This window comes from Anolis sagrei, chromosome 1, assembly GCF_037176765.1.
Source record: "Anolis sagrei isolate rAnoSag1 chromosome 1, rAnoSag1.mat, whole genome shotgun sequence".
Classification (NCBI taxonomy): Eukaryota; Metazoa; Chordata; class Lepidosauria; order Squamata; family Dactyloidae; genus Anolis; species Anolis sagrei.
This window is the reverse complement of record NC_090021.1, coordinates 328138598-328154195: the sequence shown is the minus strand read 5'-3', so window position 1 is coordinate 328154195 and position 15598 is coordinate 328138598. Positions and strand designations below refer to the sequence as shown.

Below are 15598 nucleotides of genomic sequence, written 5' to 3'. Positions count from 1 at the left end.
GGTTTTGCCTCTTGACTGAAAGCAAAACAGACACTTGACCTAGGTGTTATGCATTTTTAAAAAATCGTTTCATTTAAAAAAGATTATGAAGGATCACCCTTGTCTGACGCTTTCAGAATTAGCTGATCCTCTGATTAGATTAGGAAGTAGTTATTGTCCTCTGGGTGTTGTGCATCATGAGCCACTGAGCATGTGTCTTATCTCCAGCAACTTTCTGAGTCTTCTCCTTTTCTTCTGGAGCTAACAAAGCATTCCCCGGGGGGTCAGAGGTAGGTTTTTTGGTTTATCTTGTTTTGTACACTAAGGCATCTTATAATTTCAGCCTTTCAGAGTTGATTAGTAGGTGTGATGAAGCATATATTATGCTGCTAGTAAAATTCTTTAGCTCTGTCAGCACTACACTACTGCCTAAACTGCAAGTTGAATGTAAAACTGCACTTAGGAGGAAGTCTCATTGAATTCTGTTGGACTTCTGCTCACCAGATAACGTGTTTTGCCCTGTTGTCATATGATGATGGGCATTCTTATTATTTTTTCTTAGATTAGAGGAAGGTGCCATGAAAGAAGGATTGTTGGTTTTAGCACGCAGGATTATTCCATTCTGCTAAACAGGTTTTAGCAGGGGTTTTTTCCCTCTTTGTTTCAAAAACTTGTAAAACCTGTTCAATCCGAAGGTGAAGGCGATGATGGTGCAAAAAGGAGCAGCGTGTATATGCTTCTTACACCAGGGGACGTGAAAAAAACTTTCAGCTTTGGATAATTTACATATAGGTTGAACATTCCTTTTCCTATATGTATTTAGAACAGTAATAAAGACCTGTCTCTTCTTGCAGGCCCTTCTAAATGATCTGTAAATTATGAATTTCAAGTAATGGAATTTAAATTAGGTACTGGCTGTTTTAATATGTATTGAGTGAAACTGATGTTTTAATTGAGTTATGTGTTTTAACTCATCGTATATGTTGATTTTTTAATATGTTATTGTTTCGCACTTGATCCATGGCGAATGACTAGTAAGAAATAGCAATGGCAATAATATATTTTTTTTGTCGTGTCAGGAGTGACTTGAGAAACTGCAATTCGCTTCTGGTGTGAGAAAATTGGCTGTCTGCAAGGACGTTGCCCAGGGGAAGCCCGGATGTTTTGATGTTTTTATCATCCTTGTGGGAGGCTTCTCTCATGTCCCCGCATGAGGAGCTGGAGCTGATAGAGGGAGCTCATCCGCCTCTCCCCGGATTCGGACCTGCGACCTGTTGGTCTTCAGTCCTGCCGGCACAGGGGTTTAACCCACGACACCACCAGGGGCTCAATAATAATAATAACAACAATAATAATGATGCTTTATTTATATTCCGCCCTGTCTCCTCTGAGAGACTCAGGGCGAATTCCAAACATAAAAGGCACAACAACAATACACCAAACACAACAACAATATACCCATAAGAATGAAAATGCTTGGAGTCTGAAGTTTTTGGGATTTTTTAAAATTTCTCCAATACCTGGCTTTGCATATATGTACATAATGACATATCTTGGAGATGAGGCCCAAATCAAAACATGAAATTCATTTATGTCTCTTTCACACCTTCTGTGCATAGCCTGAAGGTAATTTTCTCTAAACCTTTCAGCAATTTTGTGCATGAAATGACTTTTGTGTATTTTGAACTATCAGAAAGTAAAGATGTCACTATCTCATCAACCCATTTGGACAATTTTAGGTTATGGAGTGTTTTGGATTTTGAAATTCTGGATGAGAGATGCTAAATGTGTATATGTGTAAGTGTGTGTGTGCCTTTGCGTGTTTTAGCCATATGTATGTATATGTGTGTGTGTATATATATCTGTATATTAGCCAGAGCAATATAATATATAATATGTAATGCAATAGGTTGCTGTGAGCAGGCCCATAGCCAGGATTTTGTTTTTTGGGGGGGGGGGAGGGGCTGAGTTTGGTTCGGGGGGGGGGGGTGAGTCTGAGTGTAAGAGGATCTATCCTAGCAAACCTTTTGTATCGTTACCCCAATACCCCCATGCATATGGGATAAATTGAGCATGGTGATCAGATCATGATATGAATAAGCATAAAAGTTTAAATAATGTACCAGTAAGGCCTTCTCGCGGACACCACGAGAATTTGGGGGGGGCTGAAGCCCCCCAAGCCCCCCCTTCCCGGCTACATGCCTGGCTGTGAGTTTCCCAGGCTGTATGGCCATGTTTCAGAAGCATTCTCTCCTGATGTTTTGCCCACATCTATGGCAGGGATCCTCAGAGGTAAGGTCTGACCTCACAACCTCTGAGGATTCGGGCCATAGATGTGGGCGAAACGTCATAGATGTGGGTGTCACATCAGGAGAGAATGCTTCTGGAACATGAACATTCAGCCGGAAAATCACAGCAACCCAGTGATTCCCACCATCAAAGCCTTCGAAAACACACATAATATAATAAATATAATCTATTATATATAGTAGAAGCCACATCATGAGAGGAAAGGAAAGCTTAGAGAAGGCAATTATGCTGGGGAAAATGGAAGGGAAAAGGAAGAGGGGCCGACCGAGGGCAAAGTGGATGGATGGCATCCTTGAAGCGACTGGATTGACCTTGAAGAAGCTGGGGGTAGTGACGGCTGACAGGGAGCTTTGGCGTGGGCTGGTCCATGAGGTCACAAAGAGTCGGAAATTACTGAATGAATAAACAACATATTATATATATTGGTCAGAGTACCCCCCCCCCAAAGAATTTGCAAGGTCCTCCAGTTTGACTCTGTGTTAATTTCTGGCAGAAGCATACTATAGAATTGTATATGTAATCCTCTCCATTGACCAACTGATCAAAGAGGATTTGAGTTGTAATCAAGAACATCTGGAGGGGAGGATTCACGTCTCTGAGTGCAGAAAGTGCTCCAACTCCTTAATAATTTAGGTCATCCTTTTCTCTACATATATATGGCTTCCACTGTCATATCAGGACAAGATCCTTCTTTCAAACTCTGATTCTCATCTAGATTATGCAGGATTTAGGAATTATTTATCATATTTGTGTATGGAGACCCCAGTGGCGCAGTGGGTTAAACCGCTGAGCTGCTGAACTTGCTGACCGAAAGGTCGCAGGTTCGAATCCAGGGAGCGGTGTGAGTTCCTGCTGTTAGCCCCAGCTTTTGCCAACGTAGCAATTCGAAAACATGCAAATGTGAGTAGATCAATAGGTACTGCTCCAGCTGGAAGATAACGGCGCTCCATGCAGTCATGCTGGCCACATGACCTTGGAGGTGTCTATGGACAATGCCGGCTCTCCAGTTTAGAAATGGAGGTGAGCACCACCCCCCAGAGTCGGACACGACTAGACTTAATGTCAGGGGAAAACCTTTACGTATTTGTGTAAAAATTGACTCATGTATAGGCCATGGGCAGTTTTGGGGTCAACATTGTGAATTTTGCTATAAATTGAGGGTAAAATTCAGGGGCATGTAACCAACACATCTTGTCCTCCTCTTTTGAAAATGCAATGTGGGAACACACTTTGGAAGAGCTAAAGAGAACGGAAGGATCTGCTTATTTGAGGGGGTGTAAATTGTCATTCTTAAAAGTTCTACACCTATGCAAAAATACAGATAGGGAAAGGAAATAGAATGAGAATGCATCCTGAATAAAAGAGGGGGAACGAGAAGGAAAGTAACCTATCTCTATTAAGGATGCAGTGCCGGGACAGCGAGGAGAGGAAGAGGCAGGAAGTGCTCCCATCCCATCACTTTTTCCAATCTACAAACAGGAGACAGAAAGGCAGTCCTTCCTCATTCCCTCACTTTCCTTTTCCACCTGACTTTCTAAAGCTGCGACACCTTAATACAGTTCCTCATGTTGTGGTGACCCTCAACTGTAACATTCTTTTCCTTGCTACTTCATAACTGTAATTTTGCTACTGTTATGAATTGTAATGAAAACATCTGATATGCAGGATGTATTTTCATTCACTGGATCAAATTTGGCACAAATACCCGATACACTCAAATCTGAATACTGGTGGGGTTTGGGGTGGGGGTTGATTTTGTCCTGTGGGAGTTGTAGTTGCTGGGATTTATAGTTAACCTACAATCAAAGAGCGTTATGAACTCCACCAACGATGGAATTGAATAAACTTGGCACACAGAACTCCCAAACTTGGCACACAGACCAACAGAAAATAGTGGAAGGGTTTGGTGGGCATTGACCTTGAGTTTTGGAGTTGTAGTTCACCTACATCCAGAGAGCATTGTGGACTCAAACAATGATGGATCTAGACCAAACTTTGCACGGATACTCAAATGCATCTCCCCTTATGAACCTGCTAGGACTTTAAGATCGTCCGGGGAGGCCCTGCTCTCGATCCCACCTGCGTCACAAATACGTTTGGCGGGGACGAGAGATAGGGCCTTCTCAATGGTGGCCCCTCAGCTACAGAATGGGCTTCCTAGGGACATTAGATCGCTTCCCTCTCTCTTAACATTTTGGAAAAGAGTCAAGACCTGGCTGTTTGAGCAAGCATTTGAAAATGCAATGTAAAAGATATCGGAACTTGGAATGACTGGACGACGAGATGGATAATGTTTTAATTAGGAGACACAAATGTTTTATGTTTTTATTACTTTTGTTTGGTTTTATGCTATGTATTAATGTTTTAAATGTTTTATGATGTTCTTGGGCATCGAATCGTTGCCTCTGTAAATCGCCTTAGTCGCCTGAGGGCTGAGAAGGGTGGTATACAAATATACAAATATATACATATTTGTTTCAACAGGCATTTGATCTTTGATATTGTTGTTTTTAAATTGTTTAAATTGTTTTTAAATTGTGTTAGATTTTAGCCTGTTCTTGTAAGCCGCTCCGAGCCCCAGGGGAGTGGCGGCATATAAGTTTGAATAATAAATAAATAAATAAATAAATAGTAAACTAATAAATAATAAATGGCCAAACTCAATACTGGTGGAGTTTGGGGAAAATAGACCTTAACATTTGGGTGTTGTGGTTTCTGGGATGTATAGTTCACCTACAGTCAAAGAGCATTCTGAACCCTACCAATGATAGCATTGGCCCAAACTTCCCACACAGAACCCCCATGACCAACAGAAAATACTGTGTTTTCTGATGGTCTTTGGTGACCCCTCTGACACCCCTCTCGTGACCCCCCCCAGGGTCCCGACTCCCAGGTTGAGAAACACTGATTTAAGTAGTGTTCAAATTGAGGAAGCTTGAGGTTGGGTGGAGGGAGTGGTTGTTGTTGTTCATTCGTTCAGTCGTCTCCGACTCTTCATGACCTCATGGACCAGCCCACTCCAGTGCTCCCTGTCGGCCGTCACCACCCCCAGCTCCTTCAAGGTCAGTCCAGTCACTTCAAGGATGCCATCCATCCATCTTGCCCTTGGTCGGCCCCTCTTCCTTTTACCTTCTACTTTCCCCAGCATAATTGTCTTCTCTAGGCTTTGCTGTCTCCTCATGATGTGCCCAAAGTACTTCAACTTTGTCTCTAGTCTCCTTCCCTCCAATGAGCAGTCGGGCTTTATTTCCTGGAGGATGGACTGGTTGGATCTTCTCGCAGACCAAGGCACTCTCAGCACTTTCCTCCAGCACCACAGCTCAAAAGCATCGATCTTCCTTCGCTCAGCCTTCCCTAAGGTCCAGCTCTCACATCCGTAGGTTACTACAGGGAATACCGTGGCTTTGACTATGTGGATCTTTGTTGCCAGTGTGATGTCTTTATCGAGATTGGACATTGCTCTCCTCCCAAGAAGTAAGCATCTTCTGATTTCCTGGCCACAGTCTGTATCTGGGTGGAGTGGTAGTGGCCATTTAATAGGGGCTAACTGTAATTTCTTTGGAAATCTCACAAGGCTTATACAGGAAGCCCCTATTAAAAATAACTGCTGCCGCCGCTCTACTTCTAGCACCCAAATGCACAGAGCATTTCTATCACTAACCCATAGATAAATCAACCCAGATTTCTTGGGCGGATTTCCCCCCAATATGTTATGACTTATTCATGAGTATATACGGTAAACCTAAAAAGATTAAAGTAGAACTTATTTCTCTCTCTCTCTCTCGAATGGTTTGCTGTCTCAGGAGCAATGCTGTCAATGCATTATATCTGTCTGCTGGAGGTGGAAGCAGTGCTATTAATAATGAATGGGGGGAAAGGCCAGACTGCAGCAGTATAGATTTTTCTTTTTAACAGATGCTTTTGTTATAAACTGTCTATCATGCTCTCCAGTTGCAAAGGGAATGCTCCACTTTTCTTTTCTGCTGGTGTCTCAGGTTTTATCCTCCCTTATGCCCTTTAATTTTTTTTCTCTGTCGGGAAGTCATAAATAGGTAGTGAGGAGGACTTATGTGGAAAGGTTTTTGGTTCAAAGGAAATGGAGTGAACTGCTGCCATGATCAGAATTGCAGGAGCCATCAATTAAAAGCCATCTCTTGGGACAATGCCCTAATTTAATGCATAGCTCTCCTTTCTCTGATTTGACCAGACAGTATTTTTAGCTCAGCTCCCAAGTGCATTGTCTGGCGCGAGCTGGTACAATGCCCTCTTTGTAATCGTTCATTTTATTTGCATTGACTTTTTCCAGGATTGCTAAGGAGAGGGGAATCCATGTCGTTCTCCTTCAAAAGCATTGCTATGCAGAGTTAATATACTTCCCAATATACTTCACGTATGGTCATTTTACACAACAGAATTATAGCACTAGATAGACACTTTGCAGGTTAAGCATTGACAGATTTAATTACCGTATATACTCGAGTATAAGCCGACTCGAATAGACGCTGAGGCACCTAATTTTACCACAAAAAAACTGGAAAACATATTGACTCGAGTATAAGCCAAGGTTGGGAAATGCAGCAGCTACAGTAAGTTTCAAAATAAAAATAGAAACCAATAAAGTTACATTAATTGAGGCATCAATAGGTTAAATGTTTATGAATCTATATAAATAAAAATGTAATGTTCGTTTGTGGGAGTAACAGAACTCAAAAACCACTGGACGAATAGACACCAAATTTGGACATAAGACACCTAACAAGCCAATGTATGTCCTTCAGTCAAAAAAATGATTTTGTCATTTGGGAGTTATAGTTGCTGGGATTTATAGTTCACCTACAATCAAAGAGTATTCTGAACCCCACCAACGATGGAATTGAACCAAACTTAGCACACAGTTCTCCCATGACTAAAAGAAAATACTGGAAGGGTTTGGTGGGCAGTGTCCTTTGATTTTAGAGTTGTAGTTCACCTACGTCCAGAGATCACTGTGGACTCAAACAATGATGGATCTGGACCAATCTCTACATGAATACTCAATATGCCCAAATGTGAACACTGGTGGAGTTTGGGAAAAATAGAATCTTGACATTTGGGAGTTTTAGTTGCTGGGATTTATAGTTCACCTACAATCACAGAGCATTCTGAACACCACCAACAATAGAATTGGACCAAACCTCCCACACAGAACCCCCATGGGGGCCACAGCAACGCGTGGCAGTGGACAGCTAGTAGTTACATAAAACTGGAATTTAAGATAAGACTGTCCAACTCTGATTAAACCATTATTATAAAGTAACTTATTATCCTTCCAATAATAATAATAATAATAATAATAATAATAATAATAATAATAATAGAGTAAAATAATAAATGTAATTAAATAATAATAGAGTAAAATAATGAAAATGTAATAATAACAGTAATAGAGTAAAATAATACATGTAATAATAGAGCAAAATAATAAATGTAATAATTGCAATAATAAAGTTAAATTGTAAATGTAATAATAATAAATTGAGTAAAATGATAAATGTAATAATAATATTAATAATAATAGAATAAAAAAAATAACCTTCACTTGAGTATAAGCCAAAGCCTTAAAAAAGGGCCGAAAAGCTAGGCTTATACTCGAGTATATACACTAACTGCAGATAGTTGTGTTTACCATGCTGCCCTACACAAGACTGGAAAAAAGAGTTCGCCAACCTGGGGCTTTGAACTTAGAATCATAGAATCATAGAGTTGGAAGAGACCTCATGGGCCATCCAGTCCAACCCCCTGCCAAGAAGCAAGAAAATTGCATTCAAAGCACCCCTGACAGATGGCCATCCAGCCTCTGCTTAAAAGCTTCCAAAGAAGGAGCCTCCGCCACACTCCGGGGCAGAGAGTTCTACTGTTGAACGGCTCTCACAGTCAGGAAGTTCTTCCTCGTGTTCAGATGGAATTTCCTTTCTTGTAGTTTGAAGCCATTGTTCCGCATCCTAGTCTCCAGGGAAGCAGAAAACAAGCTTGCTCCCTCCTCCCTATGACTTGCAACCTTTTGATTGATAGATCTTATAATTGCTGATGATTTACCAGCTGTGCTAGACCTCCAGCATCTTTGCTCACTTTTCATTATTTTAGGCCCTCAAATAACTTCTCTTATGTTTGAATTAAAGCAAGTTGGAAAGACTGGTGCCTAGGGAGGATATTTTCAGCCACATCTGCATCTGAAACTAAATAGATGTGTTAAGAAGTCCACTTCTGGTTTTATTTGCAAACACATCTTTTATTTATTTACTGTATTTGTATACCGCCTTTCTCAGCCAATTGGTGACTCAAGGCAGTTTCCAACAAATCAGTAGATAAAAAACATTAAACAGTATAAGACATCACAAAGGCAATAAAAGCAATATCATCAGCGTCTCATTATTCTCAAGCATTGTCCAATTCCATTGTCAGGTCATTCGATTTCCTATATTAGCTACTCTGTATTTGTAAACGCTTGCTCAAATAGCCACGTTTTAACTTGGCTCCAAAATGTCAAGAGGGAGGGAGCAGATCTGATCTCCCTTTTGGGGGGTCCTGTGATTTACAGTCCAATGAAGTAACTTATCCAAGAGTGTTTTTAACACTCTGGTCTCTCCACACCCAGGTTTTTGCATATGCTGCAGCTGGAGAAAGGGAGCTGTGAAGAGGAGGCATGCTTCTGGGTTGCTTTCACTGCATCACTGTCACAGATAGTTCAATATTTATCCAGGCAAAGGCTCCATCTGACCTCGATCCTGTCATTTTAATGGATGCCGTTTAGCCCCCCTCCCCCTCCTTGGGTTGTCTGCCTAAACCAATGAGCCAAGAAGCGTGCTTGGATGAATTGGCACCATCTGGACAGATGAGCATGAAAGTTATAGTGGCGGGGGAGCAGTGGATGGGTGGTTAAAAAGAATGGCTCTTCATATAATTAAAATGACAGAGCACTTTAGTTACTTTTCATTGATGCTTAGTGTGTTGCTGGTTGAGCTTCTCCCTCATTAGTTGCTTTGCTTCCAGGTGTTTGTGTGCGTGTCTGGATAAACTCTTTGGCCTCGGGACGGAATCTGAAGCACATGTTGGAAAAATTGATTTTTTGGTCCACTGTTCCCATGATCTTCCCAGTTGACTAGCTTTTCCAAGTTTGGATTGTGCTGCCTGGTGATTCTGGGAACTGTGGTTCAAAAAAGGTGAGTTCTCTATACCTTTGCCCACGCTGCAGTGTAGTGTCTAAGGCAGTTTTCTATTTTTTCAGTACTTAGATGGGAGACCATGTAAGATAGCCATTTATATGGCTTAAAATTCATTGATAGAAAGTAGGTCTTGCAGTTTGGAGTCATTTTGTTCATGGTTGTTGTGTGCCTTTAAATAATTTCCTACCTCTGGCAATCCTGTCACATAGTTTTCTTAAGGCTTTCTGTGTCTCTTTTTAAAGCAAACACTGATTATATAGAGCGTGGCTCAGAAATGCAGGCTATAATTACTTCAAAAATAGGAGTGAATAACACTATATACATATGTAAGGTAGGGACTATTTATTTATTTCAAACATTGCCATCCCGTCCTTCTCAACCCCTGAGGGGGGACTCAGGGCGGCTTACAAATGGCAGCCATTGTCGCACCTCAGAGTAGAGACACCTTGCTTAAGACACCAAAGAACACACCAGCAGTAGTGTTTATGGTTTATTAAAGTAAAAGATAAAAAGTTCAAAAAGGCAAAAGCATGTTTCAAAAGATCAATCCAAGGTAACATAGGCAAACAAGATCCATGAAAACACAGGCAAGGCAAAGTCCCATGAGAACACGACAAAGTCCTAAAAGATGAACATGAAAGCTGCAAGATAAATCCAAAGTCTCTTGATTGAAGCGGGAAGTTGCTCTGACAATGAGGCACATTCAAACAGCTTGTTTAATACTCTTTGGACAACATGAAGGCGTTCCTATGCCCCCGAGCCTCCCTCTCTCACCTGCTAGCCATCCTGACACTCCTTCGAACTTTAAATTCCAACCGATCAGCTCGATCTAAACCTCCGGCTTCATCAAGGTCAATTCCCTCATTAGTGCTTTCCCCCTCATTATCTGGCTGAGAACTCTCTGGCTGAGAACCGCCCTCCCTTCTTGAATCATGCACCTGGCTCTCAGTAGTTTCACTTTCTCCAGCGTCATCCCTTGCTGTGGGAAACAACTGAACTTCTGCCCCCTGTTCCTGGTCTTCTTCGTCTAACACATGAACATCCTTGCTTTTCACCTGACTGTGAATCTGAATCCCATCATCCCCATCAGAATCATTGACACTAGTGAAGACATCTGCCCTTGCGCTGTGCTACTCTGCTGCTGAGTATGCATGCCCAATGTGGAACACATCTCACCACACTAAAACAGTGGATGTGGCTCTGAATGAGACATGCCGCATTATCATGGGGTGTCTGCGCCCTACACCACTGGAGAAATTACACTGTGTAGCCGGTATCGCACCACCTGACATCCGCTGGGAAGTGGCAGCCAATAGTGAAAGGACCAAGGCAGAGACATCTCCAGCTCATCCCCTGTTTGGGTATCAGCCAGCATGTCAACGACTTAAATCCAGACATAGTTTTCTAAGATCTACAGAGACACTCGCTGGAACGTCTCAGCAAGCGAGAGTCCAAAAGTGGCAGGCTCAAACCCAGAACCTCAACCAATGGCTGATACCAAATGAGAGACTCCCCCCTGGGCACACAGAGGACTGGGCGACTTGGAAGGCGCTGAACAGACTGCACTCTGGCACCACGAGATGCAGAGCCAACTTTCAGAAATCGGGCTACAAAGTGGAATCTTCGACATGCGAGTGCGGAGAGGAGCAAACCACAGACCACCTGCTGCAATGCAACCTGAGCCCAGCCACATGCACAATGGAGGACCTTCTTGCAGCAACACCAGAAGCACTCCAAGTGGCCAGATACTGGTCAAAGGACATTTAATCAACTACCAAACTCACACATTTTGTATTTTCTCTGTTTGTTTGTTTGCTTTGTTCTGTTAGAAATGTAATATAATTGACTGGCTGCCCTGACACGAGAAATAAAATACTCTATGATTCCAGCTGAGTCACAACAGCCATTAGATGCCGACAATAACATCAATCGCATTACAAAACAATTAGGTGAACAACAGGATTGCAAATATATATTAAAATGTTAAAAATAAAACATTTTAAAATTGAAGCATTAAAACTGGACATGTAACTAGTGAATTTAGATGTAGTCACAAATTTAAAATACTGTGGAACCTCAATTTAAGAGCATTCAAACTTAAGAGCATTTTGAGTTGAGAGCATCACTTGGCCTGGGTTTCGCTTTGACAAACAGACAGCATTTTGAGTTAAGAGCTAGCACCAGAGAGAGTGCTAGCTCCAGAGTACAGGGCTTTAGGGCTTTAAGGGAGCAACCTCTGGGCCTTGTGCTCATGTCCACTTTGGGAGGTTGCTGTCCGCTTTGCTCTTGTCCGCTTTGAGAAACTTTGGGTTAGTTGATTTTATGTTGCTTTTATTGCTGGTATGTTTGGCATCATGAAGAGAGAGCGAGAGAAGGAGAGGAAGCAAGAGAGGTAGGAGGGCTGGAATCTTTGTGCTTCCTTGTCACAACTTTGTGCTTCTGCCAATTTAAAATTGATATTTCTTTTTTATTGTTCCACGTGGATATGCAATTATATATTATTTTTATTTATAAAGTACATGTTCTAATTTAAAAATGCATAACAAAAATGGGGGGGGGGTACGGTGGGCTGGAATGGATTAATAGCATTTCAGTGGGAAATTTGCTTTGAAATAAGAGCAATTTGAGTTAAGAGCTCAGTGTTGGAATGATTGAACTAACTGAAGGTATCACTGTAATGTCTTGTTTGCTCCTTTCCTCAGTCTTAACTTTCTTGTCTGCAAAATGGGCATAATGGCATGCTATCCATACAATAAGATTTATAGGAAGCAAACTGGTTAATATAAGATGTCCTGGTACTGAATACAAAGATGCAATGCAGATATTTTCTAATACCAATGGAAGAACAACGGGCAAGTTTGCACACTTCATGGGAAGAGTTTGCAGCAGAAGCATCATTAATATTAGCAAAAGAGAATAGTACCAGTGTATTTTCAAGTTCTAGCCTGCTCATCCTTAACACTCAGGGTGTGTTTCGTTTTAAGTGTTTTGTGGTATGTGCCCAGGCAGAAAATCAGAGAAAAGCAGAACCTGTGCTAAAAACACTCCATCCTTTGAAATATTTATGTTAATCAGTAGAACTTAATGTCAGTCAAAATGTCTCCTAAACAGTCAGTACAGCAATGAAAAACAAATACATTTAGCAAGTTGTTATTTGGAACCACTAGTTAATTGTGCCCCCCCCCCAATCCATTTTATTGTGACTTTATATGCACATACTAAAAATCAATAAATATCTATGTTAAATTCTACAGAAAATTGTTCTGATTTCTACAGAAAATTATCAAATTATGCATACAAATAAAATAGTTTTTTTTTGCCAGTGTTTCTGATTTGGGTACCAGGAAAACATCTTATAACAATTTTCTTTAAGATAAGTAGAAAGTGAGAACTTTCTGCAACAACCTAATTGTGCCATGCCTAATGGGGATTAGAATAATAGAGCTGGAAGAGACCTCATGGGCCATCCAGTCCAACCCCCTGACAAGAAGTAGGAAAATTCAAAGCACCCCTGACAGATGGTCATCCAGCCTCTATTTAAAAGCCTCCAAAGAAGGAGCCTCCACCACACTCCGGGGCAGAGAGTTCCACTGTTGAACTGCTCTTACAGTTAGGAAGTTCTTCCTCATGTTCAGATGGAATCTCCTTTCCTGTAGTTTGAAGCCACTGACCTAGTCTCCAAGGCAGCAGAAAACAAGTCTCCTCCCTATGATTTCGCCTCACATATTTATACATGGTTCTCATGTCTCTTTTGTAGGCTAAACATGCCCAGCTCTTTTAGCCACTCCTCATAGGGCTTGTTCTCCAGACCCTTGATCTTTTTAGTTGCCTTCTTCCTTTGGACACATTCCAGCTTATCCCTTCAATTGTGGTGCCCAGAATTGGACACAATATTCCAGGTGTGGTCTAATCAAGGCAGAATAGGGGAAAAATTAAAATAGAATAATTTGGATCTGATTCTGTCACCTTTTCTCCTTCAAAAAAAGGAGGAAGGGAGAGGGAAAAATAAACAAAAAAGGGGCAGCACCTTTCTGACTCACTGCTTTTAATATTAGTATGAGCTTTCGTGGATATAAGCCCATTTCTTTGGATGCACTACTAAGTGATATTAAAGCCCCAGATATAACATATATTTATACAGTATGTAAAGATATGCTGCAAACAAACATATCTGTCTGTATTGATTTCTGTTTGCTTTTTCTATCCCCAGAGACAAATACTTACCGCACACCTCTTTATGGCCAGCCATCGTGGTGGGGAGAAGATGATGCCAATAATAAGTTGGAATCAACAGATGAAAGAAGGGTAGAAGAACAGTATTCAGGTAAATATATTTGTTTAGTGGTGGTAAACATCAATTTTATGCCTGTTTTTATCTGTGTCTGTTCTGTTCTAATTGCAAGCTACATTCCGTGATAAAAGTGGGTTATAAATATGGATCCTGTTAGAGGTAACAGATGTGCAAAGTATGAAAAAAGTGCATGCACAGGAGTGAAAAAGAAAGAACAACATTACTGTGTATTCCTTTTGTACCTGTTCCGTAACTAGGTATTATAGCGGTTGCTATCTCTATTTATTGTAAGGTAATTTCTTGTTTATGTATAAACTAACTTTCATTTCTACAGATCCCAACTACAGATATAAATACAGCCTGCACACAAATATAAATAAACCATAAATAATAAGACAACGAAATTAAGCCAGTCAACATATATTATCGAGACAGAAGCAGCCAAAACAAGGAAATTGGGTTAGCTAAACCTTTGTAAACAAAGAAGATTTTTACTTGGCAGCACAAATGGTTGCAATATTGATGCCCATTGCATCTCCATGGGGAAAATATTTGATAACCGGCACGCTATAAAGAAGGATATCTTCTTCTTTGTGTAATGAGGCCTCAATCCACCTGCTCGTCACAACTAGAGTAGATCATTTGATCCAATGGGATTTACTGAGTTTTGACTCGGTATTCAGTTGTTTACTCCCTGAGCCTACTCTAGTTCGAATAAGATATGGCTAATCTGTGCAGATTATAATCCTGTCTGCCACATTAAGCACTACCTGGTGTTTCTGGGATGGTTTCAAGGGCAACCCTATTAAAGTAATCCAATGCTGAAGCTTATAAAAGACACACACTCCTAGCTGTTGAGGCCACTTGGATTTGAAGAGGTAGTTTTGGATGTATTGCTTTGTTACAAGACCTCACACTTGTTTAGAGTAGCCTGAAGGAGCTCTATGGCAATAATGTGCTGCAATTCAGAAGTGTACACTAGAGCAATTCAGAAGTGTACACTAGAGCTTTGTAGCAAATAATTTTGTTTACAAATTCTGGGATTCAGTAAGGTGAATTCCTGACAGTTAGGGTGCATCTACATTGTCATTTGACTCCATTTTAACTGCCATGATTCAAGGCTATAGCCTTTTCTGCCAAAGAGTGTTGGAGCTTCCCCAAACTACAACTTCCATGACTCCACAGCATTGAGCCATGGCAATTAGAATAATCTCAAACTGAAGCAATTCTGCAATGTAGATGAACCCTGAAAGTGGTATCAGATTTCTGTAACTATATATTGATTGAGAGTATTCCTTATTTGAAAAAGTTTGAAAGACATGTGCCTTGGATTTTGCGTCTTATTTTGGATTTTTTTGCATTTACATAATGAGAGATCTTGGAAATGGAACCCAAGTCTAAATGTGAAATTCATTTGTTTCCTAGGCACCTTATACACATACACAATATTTTATTTTATACATAATATTTTGAATACTTTTTGTGCATGGAATTTTCTTTGTGTACATTGAACTATCAGAAAGTAAAGATGTCACTATCTCAGCCTCACATGAGGGTAGTTTTGGATTCTGGAGTACTTTGTATTTCTGGATAAGGACTCTATAGCTACATCAAGAAATGCAGCAGCTCTGCCAACCTCATTCGTTCAGTCGCTTCTGACGCTTCGTGACCTCAAGGACCAGCCCATGCCAGAGCTCCCTGTCAGCTGTCACCACCCCCAGCTCATTCAAGGTCAAGTCAGTCATTTCAAGAATACCATCCATCTATCTTGCCCTTGGTCAGCCCCTCTTCCTTTTTCCTTCCATTTTCCCCAGCA

General features: G+C 40.9%; 1 protein-coding gene across 7 annotated transcripts in view; it reads left to right on the top strand.

The window, feature by feature from the left end:
* Positions 1 to 15598, top strand: part of CEP170B (centrosomal protein 170B) — a 119018-nt gene that overhangs the window by 60143 nt on the left and 43277 nt on the right. For all 7 annotated transcript variants that reach the window (XM_067463033.1, XM_067463036.1, XM_067463035.1 and 4 more), the window contains exon 7: positions 13702 to 13815. In XM_067463033.1, the coding sequence (XP_067319134.1) occupies positions 13702 to 13815 (114 nt within the window). The remainder of the gene's footprint in view (positions 1 to 13701; positions 13816 to 15598) is intronic.